This window comes from Talpa europaea (assembly GCF_964194135.1).
Source record: "Talpa europaea genome assembly, chromosome: 8".
NCBI lineage: Eukaryota > Metazoa > Chordata > Mammalia > Eulipotyphla > Talpidae > Talpa > Talpa europaea.
This window is the reverse complement of record NC_140075.1, coordinates 31,004,241-31,020,040: the sequence shown is the minus strand read 5'-3', so window position 1 is coordinate 31,020,040 and position 15,800 is coordinate 31,004,241. Positions and strand designations below refer to the sequence as shown.

The 15,800-nt window shown below is 43.2% G+C and overlaps 2 protein-coding genes across 2 annotated transcripts in view; one reads left to right on the top strand and one right to left on the bottom strand.

Annotated features, from left to right (window-relative positions):
- Positions 1-210: 210 nt before the first annotated feature.
- Positions 211-11,753, top strand: SRP14 (signal recognition particle 14; the record flags this gene model as incomplete). Its single annotated transcript, XM_084240822.1, has 5 exons — positions 211-234; positions 373-445; positions 834-946; positions 10,834-10,866; positions 11,664-11,753. The coding sequence occupies 5 exons, from the start codon at positions 211-213 to the stop codon at positions 11,751-11,753; spliced, it is 333 nt and encodes a 110-aa protein (XP_084096948.1).
- A 914-nt stretch (positions 11,754-12,667) lies between these two features.
- Positions 12,668-15,800, bottom strand: part of EIF2AK4 (eukaryotic translation initiation factor 2 alpha kinase 4) — a gene marked incomplete at both ends in the record, with an annotated part of 100,224 nt that continues 97,091 nt past the window's right edge. The window contains 4 exons of the mRNA XM_084239807.1: positions 12,668-12,725; positions 13,913-14,031; positions 14,857-14,901; positions 15,396-15,464. Coding sequence (XP_084095933.1) covers positions 12,668-12,725; positions 13,913-14,031; positions 14,857-14,901; positions 15,396-15,464 — 291 coding nt within the window. The remainder of the gene's footprint in view (positions 12,726-13,912; positions 14,032-14,856; positions 14,902-15,395; positions 15,465-15,800) is intronic.

Sequence of the window (15,800 nt, the reverse complement as noted above, 5' to 3'; positions counted from 1 at the left end):
GAAAGGCTCTTTCAGAGAAACTCTCGGTCACCACAAAGGCCCTCCATCCCGCCAGGAGGGGGCGCACCAGAGCGCAGGCGCGGGGCGGGCGGGCTCAGGGATTGGTGGAGAGAGTAGAACCCTGAAGCGGAAGTCCCGCCCATGCTGGCCGGAATTTCCGGCTCCCCCCGCTGGGGCTTACGCTGACCGAGCGGAGCCGGCGGCGCGGGGATGGTGCTGCTGGAGAGCGAGCAGGTATCGCCGGAGCCGGCCCGCGCGGGGCGGTGCTGCGCGGGGCTTCGTGCGGGCCCTCGGGCCCCTGCGGGAGGGGCTGGGGGTAGAAACGGCGGGCGGGGGCTGAGGCTTCCTAACGGGCAGGGCTGTGTGTTCTAGTTCCTGTCGGAGCTGACCAGGCTTTTCCAGAAGTGCCGGCTGTCGGGCAGCGTCTTCATCACCCTGAAGAAGTGTAAGCAGCGGGCGGCCCCGGCGCGGTGGCCCCGGGTCGGGGAGGCCCGGTGGCGCCTGTCCGCCGGCGCCGGGACGGAGGGGCTGCGTGGGATTCGGGTGGTGCGGGGCCCCGGCGCTCACCGCCCACCCGGCGCCGGCCCCCCCTCCCCCCGCCCCCCGGCCCCGCTCCTGATCCCACCACGGGGGTGTGGACTCCCCCCATGTCTCGGTGTTGGGTTCCTGGAAGTACCGAGTCGTGTGCCCCGAGGTTGGCGAAACCATGAGTGATGTGGTTAACAAAATTAGAGTAGTGGAGGGGGAGAGCTGTCCACGTTGTGTCCCTTCTCGGGCCGGGTCCCGTCCACAGCGTCTGTGGCTGTACTCACTACGGTGTATGTTTCATGCAGATGATGGTCGAACTAAACCTATTCCAAGGAAGGGCTCGGTGGAGGGGTTTGAGCCCTCTGACAACAAGTGTCTGTTAAGAGCTACTGATGGGAAAAAGAAGATCAGCACTGTGGTAAGTTGGAGTCCTATGTTTTTTTTTCAGGTTTGTTTATTTATGCATGCAAGCGCTGGGGTACAGGCTGGGGGTGGGGGGTTGTTTGAGAGGATGCACCAGAGACAGAGCAGGGAACAGAACAGGCAGACTGACCAAAATAAACTGGTGAGACAGGAGAGGTCTGCCGTGCCATGTGGGTAGCTCCCTGGCTGGCCAGGGCTCAAACTTGTGCTGCAGAGGCTGCGGACTGCCTCATAGTGTGGTGCCCAACCCCTTATGCCACCAGGGAGGCTGGATTCCTAACTCTGTGACTCAGCATGGGGCACATGTGAACCACCTCCCCCAGTTTTGAGAAATAACTGAGAATTACTATTTAAGTTTATGGAATACAGAATGATGATTTATATATGAGCTATCTTCAGCTGTCTTCTCATAGATATAGTAAAAAAAAATTTCTTCTTCTGATGAAAACTCAGGATTTGCTCTCTTTCCTGTATATAATACAGTAAAGTTAGTTATAGTCATTACCCCTATTATAGTTGAATTTGTACGTTGTGATCATCTTCCTGCTATTCCTTCCCGCTCTATCTTCCATTGTTGGTAAACACGGTCTGTGAGTTTGAGTCTTTTTTTTTTTTTTTAATTAAAGATTTATTTATTTATTTATTTATACAAGCACTGGGTACAGTCAGAAGTGCGGGAGGGTGAGAAAATTCACCAGAGCAGACAGAAGGACCGAAGTACACTGCTAAGGGGAGCAGCGGGCGGCAGGAGAGGTCTGCGCGCCATGTGGGACTCTCCTCCGGTGGCTGGGGAGCAGCCGGGGATTGAACCGGCGCTGCACAGGCAGCGGGCAGCTTCGCAACCCAGCACTCAACTGCTGCGCCACTGGGGAGGCCCGAGTTTGAGTCTTGATTGTTTTGTTTTTAGATTCCACATATAAATGAGATCATACAGTATTTGTCTTTCTTTGTCTTATTTCACTAGCATAATGCCCTCAAGGTCTATCCAAGTTGCCAAAAAATGGTAGGATTTTTTGCTTTTAGCTGAAGCGTCCTGTTGTAAGTGTATATATGTATTTGTGTATTTATGTGCGTACACACATACAAATATACCACAACTGTATCATCTGTCTGTGAACACTTAGGTGTTTCCATGTCTTCACTATTACAAATAATGCTGCTGTGAACATGGGTGTGCAGAATTTTTTAGAGTTAGTGTTTTTGTTTCCTTTGGATATATTCCCAGAAGTGGAATTGCTAGATCATATGGTAGTTGTTATTTTGAGTTTTTGAGGATCCTTCATACTGTTTTCCGTAATGGCTATACCACTTTACAGTACTACCAACAGTACACAAAGGTTCCCTTTCTTCCACATCACTGACAGTATTTGTTGGCTTTTTTTGTTCTTGATGATGGTGTAACAGGCCTGAAGTGATACCACATTGTAGTTTTAATTTGCATTTCCCTAATGACCAGTGATGTTGAGCATCATTTCATGTACTTATTGGTGTTTTGTACGTCTTCTTTGGAGAAATGTCTATTTGGATCCCTTGCTCATTTTTATTTATTTATTTATCTATTGATCTATTGATCTATTTATCTATCTATCTATCTATTTATTTATTTATTTTTAGAGATTTATTTATTTATTTATGCACACAAGAACTGGGTACAGGCCAGAGGTGTGGGGGGTGAGAGGATTCACCAGAGACAGAGTGGGGAGCAGAAAAGGCAGGCAGACTGACTGAAATACACTGCTGAGGGGAGCAGCGGGCGAGATAGGAGAGGTCTGCTGGCCATGTGGGTCAGCTCCCTGGACGGGGATTGAACTCATGCTTCAGTGGCTGCAGGTAGCATCATAAGTTGCATCTTAACCCTTGCGCCACCAGGGAGCCCCCACCCTTGCCCATTTGGAATTGTATTATTTGGTTATTTTGCTTTTGAGTTCTTTATATATATATATATTTTTTTTTTAATTTTTATTTTTTTTTTGAAAGAGGCAAGTATTTTATTTATTTATTTGTTAGTTTATTTGTTTTTTTTTTTTTTTTTCTATTCAGGTGGCATTTATTTTTTTTTAAATAGTCATAATTTTTAAAAGTTTTTTTTTTTATAAATTTTATTGTTATATTCCCCATACAATTGCAGCCCCCCCATTCTGACCCCAATCCCTCCCCTCCCGCCCCCCCTAAAAGTGTCTCTGGTTCATAGTTTTTTGTTGATTTTGATTTTCACTTTCTTATAGTTACTCATTTTCCTGGTCCCTTATTTAAGTTTTCTAGATTCCTGCTATGAGTGAGACCATCCGGTATTTTTCTTTTTCTTTTTGGCTTATTTCGCTGAGCATGATCCCTTCCAGCGCCATCCATGTTGCTGCAAATTGCATGTGTTTATCTTTTTTGAATGCTGAGTAATATTCCATGGTATATATGTACCACATCTTCTTGATCCAGTCATCTATTTTTGGGCATTTGGGCTGTTTCCAAAGCTTAGCTATTGTAAACAGTGCTGCTATAAACATAGGGGTGCAGGTGTTCTTTGGAATTGATGTTTCTGTGTCCTTTGGGTAAATACCTAGGAGTGGAATTGCTGGATCATATGGAAGCTCTATGTTTAGTAGGTCCAGAAATCTCCACACAGCTTTCCACAGTGGTTGGACCAGTTTGCACTCCCACCAACAGTGCAGAAGAGTTCCTTTTTCTCCACACCCTCGCTAACATTTGTTGTTGCTAGTTTTTTTAATATGTGCCATTCTCACTGGTGTAAGATGGTATCTCATGGTAGTTTTGATTTGCATTTCCCTGATGACAAGTGATGTTGAACATTTTTTCATATGCCTGTTGGCCATTTGCATTTCCTCTTCAGAGAAGTTTCTTTTTAGCTCTTCTGCCCATTTTTTGACTGGATTATTTTCTTTGTTGTTGTTGAGTCTCATCAGCTCTTTGCAGATTTTTGTGATCAGTCCTTTATCATTAGTGTTGGGTGCAAAAATGTTCTCCCAGTCGGTGGGGTTTCTCTTTGTTTTTGTTATTGTCTCTTTTGCTGTGCAAAAGCTCTTTAATTTGATGTAGTCCCAGCTGTTTATCTTTGCCTTCACTATCACTGCTTTGGGTGATGTGTCTGTAAAGATGTCTTTGATGTGCAAATCACGTAGTGTTTTGCCTATATTTCCTTCTATATATTTTATGGTTTCAGGTCTTATGTCTAGTTCTTTAATCCATTTTGAGTTGATTTTTGTGTATGGTGTGAGGTAGTGGTCAAGCTTCATTCTTTTGCATGTAGCGACCCAGTTTTCCCAGCACCATTTATTGAACAAACTTTCTTTGCTCCAATGCATATTCTTTGCTCCTTTGTCAAAGATTAGTTGACCATAAATCTGTGGGTTTATTTCTGGATTTTCTATTCGATTCCATTGGTCTGTATGTCTGTTCTTGTTCCAATACCATGCAGTTTTGATGATTATGGCTTTGTAGTATAGTTTGAAGTCTGGGAGTGTGATGCCTCCATTCCCTTCTTTTTTTTTTCAGGAGAGCTTTGGCTATTCGGGGTTTTTTGTGATTCCATATGAATTTTATCAATAATTGTTCTATTTCTTTGAAGAATGACATTGAAATTTTGATTGGAATAGCATTGAATCTGTATATTGCTTTTGGAAGGATGGCCATTTTAATAATGTTAATTCTTCCAATCCATGAGCAGGGGATGTCTCTCCATTTCTTTGTTTCTTCTTCTATTTCTTTTAACAGTGTTTTATAGTTTTCTTTGTATAGGTCCTTTACCTCTTTTGTTAGGTTTATTCCCAAATATTTGATTTTTTTTGTTTCAATAACAAAAGGGATGGTTTTTTTGATTTCTTCTTCAGATTTATTGTTTGTGTATAGGAAGGCTACTGACTTTTGCGTGTTGATTTTGTATCCTGCCACTTTACTGAACTGATTGATGAGTTGAATTAGCTTTTCTGTGGAGTTTTTGGGGTTCTCTATGTATAATATCATATCGTCTGCAAATAGTGATAGTTTGACTTCTTCTTTTCCTATTTGGATTCCTTGGATGTCTTTCTCTTGTCTTATTGCCCTGGCTAGGACGTCCAGTATTATATTGAAAATCAGTGGTGAGAGTGGACATCCTTGTCTTGTTCCAGATCTTAATGGAATTGCTTTCAGCTTTTCACCATTGAGAATGATACTGGCTGTTGGCTTGTCATAGATGGCCTTTATGATGTTGAGGTATGTTCCTTGTATCCCCAGAATTTCAAGGGCTTTTATCATGAATGGGTGTTGCACTTTGTCGAAAGCTTTCTCAGCATCTATTGATATTATCATATGGTTTTTATATTTCTTTTTGTTGATGTGTTGGATAATGTTGATTGATTTTCGGATGTTAAACCATCCTTGTGTCCCTGGAATGAATCCTACTTGGTCGTGGTGAATTATCTTATGGATACATTGTTGGATTCTGATAGCTAAAATTTTATTGAGGATTTTTACATCAGTGTTAATTAAGGAGATTGGCCTGTAGTTTTCCTTTTTTGTGTTGTCCTTGTTTGGTTTTGGTATTAGTGTAATGTTGGCTTCATAAAACGTGTTTGGTATTGTCCCTTCCTTCTCAATTTTTTGGAAGAGTTTGTGAAGGATAGGCACTAATTCGTCTCTGAATGTTTGGTAGAATTCATTTGTAAATCCGTCAGGTCCTGGGCTTTTGTTTTTGGGGAGGTTTTGGATTACCATTTCAATTTCGCTAATTGTAATTGGTCTGTTTAGGTGTTCTATTTCTTCTTTATCTAGCTTTGGGTGATTGTAGAGTTGTAGGAATTTGTCCATCTCCTCTAGATTGTTAAACTTGTTTCCATATAACTGTTCATAGTAGTTACTGATTATTCTTTTGATTTCTGCTGTGTCCGTTGTGATTTCTCCTCTTTCATTGATGATCCTGTTTATTTGTGCTTTCTCCCTTTTTTCCTTTGTGAGCCTGGCTAGGGGTTTGTCTATTTTATTGATTTTTTCAAAGAACCAGCTCTTGGTTTCATTGATCTTTTGGATTGTTTTTTTAGTTTCAATTTCATTTATTTCTGCTTTGGTTTTTATTCTTTTCTTCTACTGGTTTTGGGGTTTTTTTGTTGTTCTTTTTCTAGATCTTTGAGCTTCGAGATTAGGTTGTTTCTTTGCGTTCTTTCTTGTTTCTTGATGTGAGCTTCTATTGCTATATATTTTCCTCTTATTACTGCTTTTGCTGCATCCCATACATTTAGGATATTGGTGTCCTCCTTGTCGTTCAATTCAAAAAATTTTTTAATTTCTTCTTTGATCTCCTCATTAGTCCAATGGTCTTCCAGTAGTGTGGTTTTTAATCTCCATGAGGTAGGAAAGTTCCTTGCCTTCTTTTTATGGTTTATTTCTAGTTTGATGCCTTCATGGTCAGAAAAGATGGTTGATATGATTTCAATCTTGGTGTATCTGTTGATGTTTGTCTTGTGCCCCAGTATGTGATCAATCCTGGAGAATGATCCGTGTGCGCTTGAGAAAAATGTGTACTCCGTTTTTTTGGGGTTTAGTGTTCTATAGATGTCTGTTAAGCCCAATTGCTCTAGGTCCTTATTTAGAGCTTTGGTTTCTTTACTTATTTTTTGTCTTGTTGATCTATCCATTGTTGATAGTGGTGTGTTGAAGTCTCCCACTACGTATGTGTTTTCTCTGATGTCTGTTTTCAGAGAGGACAACAGTTGTCTGATATATTTTGGTGCTCCTTCGTTTGGTGCGTATATGTTAATGAGTGTTATTTCTTCTTGAAGTATTGTCCCCTTGATCATAATGTAGTGACCATTGGGGTCTCTTTTTATCTTTTTGAGTTTGAAATCTGTTTTATCTGATATAAGTTTAGCTGTTCCTGCTTTCTTTTTTGGTCCATTTGCTTGTAGGATTGTTTTCCATCCTTTAACTTTGAGCCTATTTTTATCTTTTGTAGCTAAATGTGTTTCCTGGAGACAGCAAAAGGTTGGGTTTTGTTTCTTAATCCAGGCTGCAACTCTGTGTCTTTTTATTGAAGAGTTTAGTCCATTTACATTTAGAGTTAATATTGATATGTTAACATCTGTATTTGCCATTGTGTTTGTCTTTCCTTTGATTTTATTTATTTATTCTTTTAATAACTTTTTTTTTTTTGGCCTTCTTTCATTGTTATTCGTCCCTCTGAGGTTCTGGCTTTAGGACTCCTTGTAGTATTTTTTGGAGTGGGGGTTTAGTTGCAATGAAATTCCGGAGTTTCTGTTTGTCTGGGAAGGTCCATATTCTTTCTTCAAAGAGGAAGGAGAGCTTTGTGGGATAGAGTATTCTTGGTTGGCATCTGTTTTCTTGGAGTCTGTTGACTATGTCCCTCCACTCTCTCCTTGCCCGTAGTGTTTCTTCGGAGAAGTCTGATGTCAGCCTGATTGGTTTTCCTTTGAATGTTATCTGTTTCTTCCCTCTTGCCAGCTTCATTATTTTTTCCTTGTCCTGGATTCTTGGGAGCTTTACTATTATGTGTCTTGCTGTATTTTTCCTTTCGTCGTGGAAGTTTGGTGTTCTTCTTGCTTCTTGTATATCAATTTTCAGCTCCTTCTTCACATTTGGGAAGTTCTCTTCAATTATCTCTTTGAATATTTTCTCTGTTCCTACATCTCTCTCCTCTCCTTCTGGTATTCCTATAACTCTTATATTTCCTTTCCTCATGATGTCAGATAGTTCCCGAAGTCTTTCCTCGTTCTTTTTCCTTCGTACTTCTCTTTCCTTTTCTGTTTTGGTTCTTTTTATTTCTGTGTCTTCAAGATTACTTATTCGTTCTTCCATTTCATCTATTCTGCTTTCATTGCTTTCCCCAGAATTCTTTAGTTCTTCCATTAATTCTTTGATCTCCTGCATTTCTTTTACTTCCCTCTTTAGGGACTCAATTTCTTTCTTCTGACCATTGTTTTCCCTCTCTAGGGACTCAATTGCATTCTTCTGATCGTTGATTATTTTTCCCTTATCATTGTTTTCCTTTATGACTTCTGTCAGTTTTTTAATCACGGCAATTTTAAATTCTCTTTCTGGAAGGCTCAGAAATTCTTCCAAGTTATTGTCGTTGCAATCTGGGGGCTGGTTTTCTTTTTGTGGTGTGCTTTTTCTCTGGAGAGTTGCTAGGTTGCGTGTGGTTCTTCTCCTCCCTACTGTCTGTTTTCTAATTTGCCGTATGCGTTGGGACACTGTGTTGTTGGGACTGGCCGGCATCTTGGGTGGGCTTCTCTGCTCCCCTCTGGTTCCTCCAGGAGTCATCTGTCAGTTTCAAGCAGTCTTTACTGGAGAAAGGTCCCTGTTCTAAAATGCCGATGTGGGGACACACTCCCCTGTGCGCCTGGTCTGCCCCGGCGGTGGGTTCCTGCTCCCCCTCTGGGTTTGGACTGCAGGCCAGAGGGGGTCTGGTGTGGGCGAACTTCCCCCGCTCACCTCTGGCTCCTGAGGAAGCCTTCTGCAGGTAGTCTTTACTGAAGAAATGTCCCTGTTCTAAAATGGTGATGTGGGACACACTCCCTGCGCGTCTGGTCTCAGGCACACTCTTCTGCGCGCCTGGTCTGCCCTGGCTGTGGGTGCTCGCTCTCCCTGTGGGCTCAGACTACTTGTTCGGAAGGGGCCCGGTGTGGGCTAACTCCCCAGCTGGCCACTAGCTCCTTCAGGAGCCTCTGCTGGCTTCAAGTCGCTAGGTGGCGCCAGAGATCTCTCCTAGAGCCCTTGGGGAGCTGATTTTCCACCCCGTGGGACAGGGAGTAAAGCGGGGATGGTAGGGTACACCTCAATGGCTTTGGGGTGCTGTGTCTGCCTTGTGCCCCACTGTCGTGGGGAACCCACACCCCTAATTTCGTGCCCCGGGTCTCAGTTCCAAAGCCCTCAGTTCCAGGACGCGGGCTGTAGCCCAGATCAGTGGCGCGGGAATGGCGCCTTTTGAATCCCGCTTCCCTGCCTGGGCGCCTTGTTCCTGCTCACTCAGGGAGGGCCTCCGTGGTCTCCCCGCAAGCCTAGGTCGCAGGCGCGGGGACCTGGGCAGCTGCGATCCGATCTGGATCAGCGCGCTGCTTTCTGCGCAAGCTTACCGGGCGGCCGGGGCTGTGTGCTGGTGCTGGTCTCCTCCTGGGGGGCGGGGCTCTCTTTAATGGCGCCTGGAGCTCACCTCCGCGGCGGATCCTGCAGGGTTCTCCACAGCTCCCGTTCACGGGGTGTAGTGGCTGCAATAGTTCCTTTCCACTCACAGTCCCACTTGCTGCGTCCGTTTTTCTTGTTGGGCGTTTTGGTTTGTTGTTTCCCTCCTCTCTGCCGGTAGGAGAGTGCCACCTCTGTGGGCGGGGGAGGGGAGCAGGGTTCTGCGCTTCCCTCCCTTCTGGTCCTCTTTTATGGCAACTTTCTTCTTCGGGCAGTTTGCTGGAGTCGTCCGTTTATCTTCCGTGTCCCAGTTCTCACTGGGACCTGCCGCTTTTCCTCCCTATTAACTTTTTTTAATGGGAGATCTTACTCGCAGCGTCTCCTCGCCGCCATGTTGCTCCGCCCCTCGTTAGTTTATTTGTTTATACAAGCACTGGGTACAGTCAGAAGCGCAGGAGGGTGAGAGAATTCACCAGAGCCAGAGCGGGGAGCAGAGCAGGCAGAAGGACCGAAGTACACTGCTGAGGGGAGCAGCGGGTGGCAGGAGAGGTCTGCACGCCTTGTGGGACCCTCCTCTGGTGGCCGGGGAGCACTGGGAATCGAACCGGCGCCGCAGTACAGTCAGAAGCGTGGGAGGGTGAGAGAACTCACCAGAGCCAGAGGGGAGAGCAGAGCAGGCAGACTGACGAAATACACTGCTGAGGGGAGCAGCGGGTGGCAGGAGAGGTCTGTGCGCCATGTGGGACCCTCGCTGGGCTTCAAGGAATGGAACCAGCGCTGCAGAGGCTGCAGGCAGCTTCGCAACCCATCGCTCAACCGCTGCGCCACCGGGGAGGCCCTCTTTATATATTTTGCATAGTAACCTCTAGATAAGTGATTTGTAAACATTTTTTCCCTATTGCACACGTTGTTGTTTTACTGTTTGGGTTTTTTTTTAAGAATTTTATTGATTTAAGATTTTATTTTACTTGTCTTTTGTGTGGAAGAACTGGGGTGTTGGCCAGAGGTGCAGGGCATGAGAGGATTCACCAGAGACAGAGTAGGAAGCAGAACAGGAGAGTCTACTGAAATACACTGGTGAGGGGCGCAGCAGGCAAGACAGGAGCGGTCTGTTTTGCCATATAGGTTTAACTCTTGCAGCAGTGGCTGGTGATAGCTTGATAGCGCTCAGACTGTAACCCCTGTGCCACCAGCAAGGAAGGCCCTGGTCCTTACTTTTAATGGCACTGTGGGAGGCAGTTGGCATATTCGAATCCTTCTTCCTTTACTGTGCTGGACTTTGAAAGTGTAGTACTTGATACTTTTTGGTAGTACTTGATACTTTTACTTTTTAAGCTGATTATTCTTTCATCTTTGTGGTTCATGTAGCAAACACAGCTCTGTGTGAGAGTTGGTACCTTGAGAGAGTTGGACTCCTTTGACAGCCCTCAGAACCTAGGGAAGATAATGTCATTGCCATGTGTGAGAGATTTCAGTAAAGCTGACAAACAGCTGCTTTTCAGAGCCCACTTCCACCTTCTTTTCCATGTTGGTGCATTTTTCATGTGGAACTACTTTCCTCGTTCCTCAGGCAGAGGAAAATGCAGTGTCAAAGTAGACTTTTGTGGATTATAACCCCTGAAATAGGGAAGACATATTATAAAGATTAGAATGTTGTCATTATGAGGCTTTGAGTTATCTGGCTACAGAGGTACCATCTGGAGGCAGAGGACCCCTCTATGGAAAATAAGGGTGATCTTTTTTTCTCCCCTTTTCCAGGTGAGCTCCAAAGAAGTGAATAAGTTTCAGATGGTGAGTTTCTGGTGTTCCTACTTTCCCTTCCTCAGGGCAGGAGTTGGCGATACTGACCACTAGATTGAGAGCGATACTTAGGTTCGCTGCTCTCCTTTGTTTTACCAATATTTGATAAGTACAAGTTGACAATATCTTTAGTTTAGATAATACCTTTAATTTTCTCACATTTTGTCATCGTGGGCTTCACAGATGCTCTACCTATAGTAGAGTTGAACAGGAAGTTGCCTGCAATTTTCCCTTATTGCTTATTTTAAAATGTACGACTTACTCTGAAGGGTTGTATTTGGAAGTTAGTATACTGGGAGTGTTTTTCTTTTTTTTTTTTCTTCTTCTTTTTTTTTTTTTTTAAAGATTTATATATTTATGCATACAGAGTTGGAGCACAGGCCAGAGATGTGGGGGATGAGAGGATTCACCAGAGACAGAGCAGGGAACAGAACAGGCAGACTGACTGAAATACACTGCTGAGGGGAGCAGCAGGCAAAACAGGAGAGGTCTGCCTCGCCATGTGGGTTTCTTCCTGGCCGGCCCGGGATCGAACTCATGCTGCTGAGACTGTGGACTGCTTCATAGCGCGATGCTTTAACCCCTAGTACCACCAGGGAGACTCTGGGAGTGTTTTTCTTTTATGGCCTTTTCCTTTAGATATTTCAGTGTCCCATGGAATTTTACTTTTTTTATTTTAGCCTTCAGATTTGGGCTACCCTAAGTCTATTATGGAAATAGATTTATTATGGGACAGCTGCCCCATGAATTGGCAGCTTTCCACTAATATTGTGCTCTGTGTCTTTTAGGCTTATTCAAACCTATTGAGAGCTAACATGGACGGTCTGAAGAAGAGGGACAAAAAGAGCAAGAGTAAGAAGAGCAAAGCAGCACAGTGAAGGACACCTGATTTCCAGCTTTCACCAATTAACCACTGAATTGCTGTTTTTCCTTTTGGCCACAAGGCTAGATCTCTGGTTCCCCTAAAATAACTGTCCTTATGTGAGATAAGAGTTATTCTGGATGAAAGAAGGGCTTCTGTGTTTACAGGGTAGTTGTAAGAAGCCAGTTTGTTTTAGATGGCTAACTGATCTCTGTTGCATGGTTGTAAATTCCTGGATGATAGTTTAAAGTCTCTGTAGCCATCTGTGCGAAGAGCAATGTATCATCATTAAACCTGTTTATCAACACCAAGCATCTCTTTGTTCTTTTTCCCATCCCATGTTAGTTTCTGTCAATGACTACTAATTTTGGACTAATGTGATCCTGAATAGGCTTTAGCCCATCTTCTGGGTCACTGGAATTAAAACTTGACAATTTTATGAAAAGTTGTAGTATCTCGTGGATATTCTGTCCAAATGGCTGCGTAATTTTATTACCATAGTTCCTTTAGCAAACTTGAGTTTCTCATAGCCAAATGTAAGTATTTGCTTTTATTAACTAACTTAGGATGTTCATGTTTTAAAATCATCAAGAATAGAGGTTCCAAGTTAATGATGATACTTGGTTTCTTTATACCTTTATTTTGATCATTTTCCTGTGTTTAATTACTAGGGCTAAGGAAAGAACAAGACTGTTTTCTTGTGTTCCAGATTCATAAAACCTATAGTGTTAATATGCAATTAATTAAAAGGCAGCAGATATATGAAAGCATTTATTATATTTACAAAGATAAATTTACAACATACTATACATGAAAAAAATGACAAAGCTCAAAGCTGAAGAATAGCTTCATAAAGTTAACTTAAAATTACAATGAATGTACACTTAGCATCAGCTCCTGTCCGAACAATGTAAAGACAGTCCTTTAGGATTAAAATAAGATTCTGTAGTAGTCATCTCTGTAGCTGTACAGGAACAGCACAGACACCCTGCAAAAGAGAAAAGGTTGGCATGGGTGAAGAATTGAGTTTACTTTTAGGACATTTAACTGTAGGAGTTTTGTTTAATCAAAAACAAATGGAAGACAATTCATTAACATGTTTTACAGAAGCTGTAACTGCTAGGAGTCTGCAGTATAAGGTTCTACATAAAGAGACCACTACTCACTCACCTCACAGGCTTTGTTGTCTTCTTTTTTTAAATTTTTTTTAAGATTGATTTATTTATGCATACAAGAGCTGGGATACAGGCCAGAGATGCAAGGGGCGAGGGGATCCACTAGAGACAGCGGGGAACAGAACAGGCAGACTGAAATACACTGCTGAGGGGAGCAGCGGGCAAGCCAGGAGAGGTCTGCCATGTGGGTTTCTCCCTGGCTGGCCGGGGATCGAACGAACTCACGCTGCAGAGGCTGTGGATTGCTTCACAGTGCAGTGCTTAACCCCTTGCGCCACCAGGGAGCCCCCTTTGTTGTCTTTTAACAGCAGTTTTATGGCAGATGATAACATGAAAGATAATCATGTCTTCTTTCATTTAAACATTTCTGGAAGTGAGTATCTGGGTAAATAAAATTATAATTTGGAAAGCTTCTGCAACTGTTAGCCCCAGAGTGCTAATATGACTTTTGTTACTTGTTACTGACAAGATCATGGTGGCTGATTCACAATCCTGAGCAAGATTTACTGGTTGCCAGTGCAGTTGTAACTTAAAATAGCTTATCAGCCAAACCTTAACAAGACAAAGTAGGTGACATTCTAAAACTCCTCCCTGAATTTGGGGCCTCCCCGGTGGCGCAGCAGTTGAGCGCTGGGTTGTGAAGCTGCCCGCAGCCTCTGCAGCGCCGGGATCAGCGCCGGTTCGATCCCCGGCTGCTCCCCGGCCACCGGAGGAGGGTCCCACATGGCGCGCAGACCTCTCCTGCTGCCCGCTGCTCCCCTCAGCAGTGTACTTCGGTCCTTCTGCCTGTTCTGCTCCCTGCTCTGGCTCTGGTAAAATTCTCTCACCCTCCCGCGCTTCTGACTGTGCTCAGTGCTTGTATAAATAAATAAATAAATAAATCTTGGGGGAAAAAAAAAAAAAAAGCTAGTGAGTTAGGAATATTAATTCAAAAAAAAAAAAATAAAGCTCCTCCCTGAATTTTAACCCATGTGAAACCTATGCCTAAGTGATAACTTACTTTTTTTCTACTTTGATGTTATAAATTTCATCACAGACTAACTTGAGGTATCTTTGCTTTGGCAGGCGTGACAGCAGCTGCTTCACAGTTGTGTTAAATGCCTGTTCGTCAGCATCCCACTAGGAAAAAAGCAGATAAGCCTTAACAGCAGGTACTAGGATTTATTAACTGGCCCTCTCAGGCTCACATCATGAAATGTCAGTGCCTTCTCCCCCTTCAAAATGTGAGACGAAATAAGATGCAGAGAGATTGCTGGGGTTCTTCCTTTGAAGCACTGGTTTTCTTTAAAACAAGACTGCCTCATCAGAACCTGATTAACAGCGCTGCAGCCCCAGGGCGCTAATGTGGCTTTGGACCAATTATTTTTGCCTCTTGTTTACTCTGTGCAACATGGAGATGCTACCCTGATGTGCATCCATTTGCATGGATCACAAAACAGGACATTGAGTACAGTGGTATATACTTATTTATAAGACAACAACAGATAATGTAGTATGAAATGTTAGTTCTGGAGCAAAGTTCATTTTCATCCGGCTCTGCTACTTGCTAGTTGGGTGACCTTGGGTAAGACATTTAACCTCTCTGCTCCCATTTATCTGTAAGATGGGGATAATAATGGTACCTCCTTAGAGTTGTTATGATTAAATGAGTTAATATTTGTAAAAGGCTCAGAACAAGGACTGCCAGAGCCTAAAACAGTAAAAACACAGGTGTTTATTAAATAATGTATCTCTAAAAAGTCACTAGGAAAGTATGATTTCCTCAAATTATGACACAGTAATGTATTTGTCACATAAAAGGAACAAAGTTACTAAATTCTTGGCACCGCCATAAAAATACTCAATATCATTAGGAAAATAATGCCATTTTAATATGATTCTGGCAAATGAAGGGCAAATCTTTGGGATTTTAAAGGTCACAGTACAGAAGAGTTCATCTCTTACCTCTAGTGATAAAAACTGTAAGATAGTTTCTTTGGGTAGATCCACCTGTTGATACAAAGAAATGTATGTCACCTGTCAGGAATCTCAGGCAGCACGTACTGGTTTGTGATTATTGTGTCACTTTGGATGGGGCAACCGAAATAGGGTCGGCAGGGTCTGAGGTGTTACTGTGCTATATAAAATGGACTTAGTGAACTGTGCAGAGGTAAAATCTCAGCTCCGGCAACCTCATACTCCCTGTCTCCACATACCACCCCTGTAGCAAAGGTTTGACTGTAGCTACCTGTTCTTGGTCTAGGCTTAGTGAAGTAAAAGCCTGAAATACTTAGAAAAATGAATTTTTTTTTCGTTTCCACCCTCCACCCTTTCAGTAGAAAGCAAGAGAACAAAAACCCATCAATTTTCTCCCCAATTCTTTAACAGATTTAGATTACACATGGCTCTTATCAGTGACAAGAGGCTTGTATTCTAACACTGGTGACACTGCAGGAAAGCTCTGCCCATGCCCTGCCAGCATCCTCAAAATGTTAGTCACTTACAGCCAAAATTTCAATTTCATTGCTTTTCTGATGTAAGTTGGCAAGGGAGGTCTGAAGTCGGGTTTGCACCTAGCAAGGAGAGAACATGTCAGAATCCAGAATGTGTCAAACCAGGCCACCTTTCTTAGCAGCTCTATTGCCTGTTCTAGGAAGCAATCTAGCCTACACAGGATTCTAAATATCTAAGGATTTGCTTTTAATCCACCTCAAAATGTCTAGCCTATTATGAGCTCAGGGGAAATGAGATTTTATAGCCTATCTTACTCATTTAATAATCCACCTACTTTATTTCTTTATAACTTAAACAAAAGAAAAGCAGCGCAGTGAAGAAGTGCACATGGAAGCAGGGCCGTTGTAGCATGAAGCCCAATTTGGGAAAAGAGGAAGGTGACAGCAATGAGAACA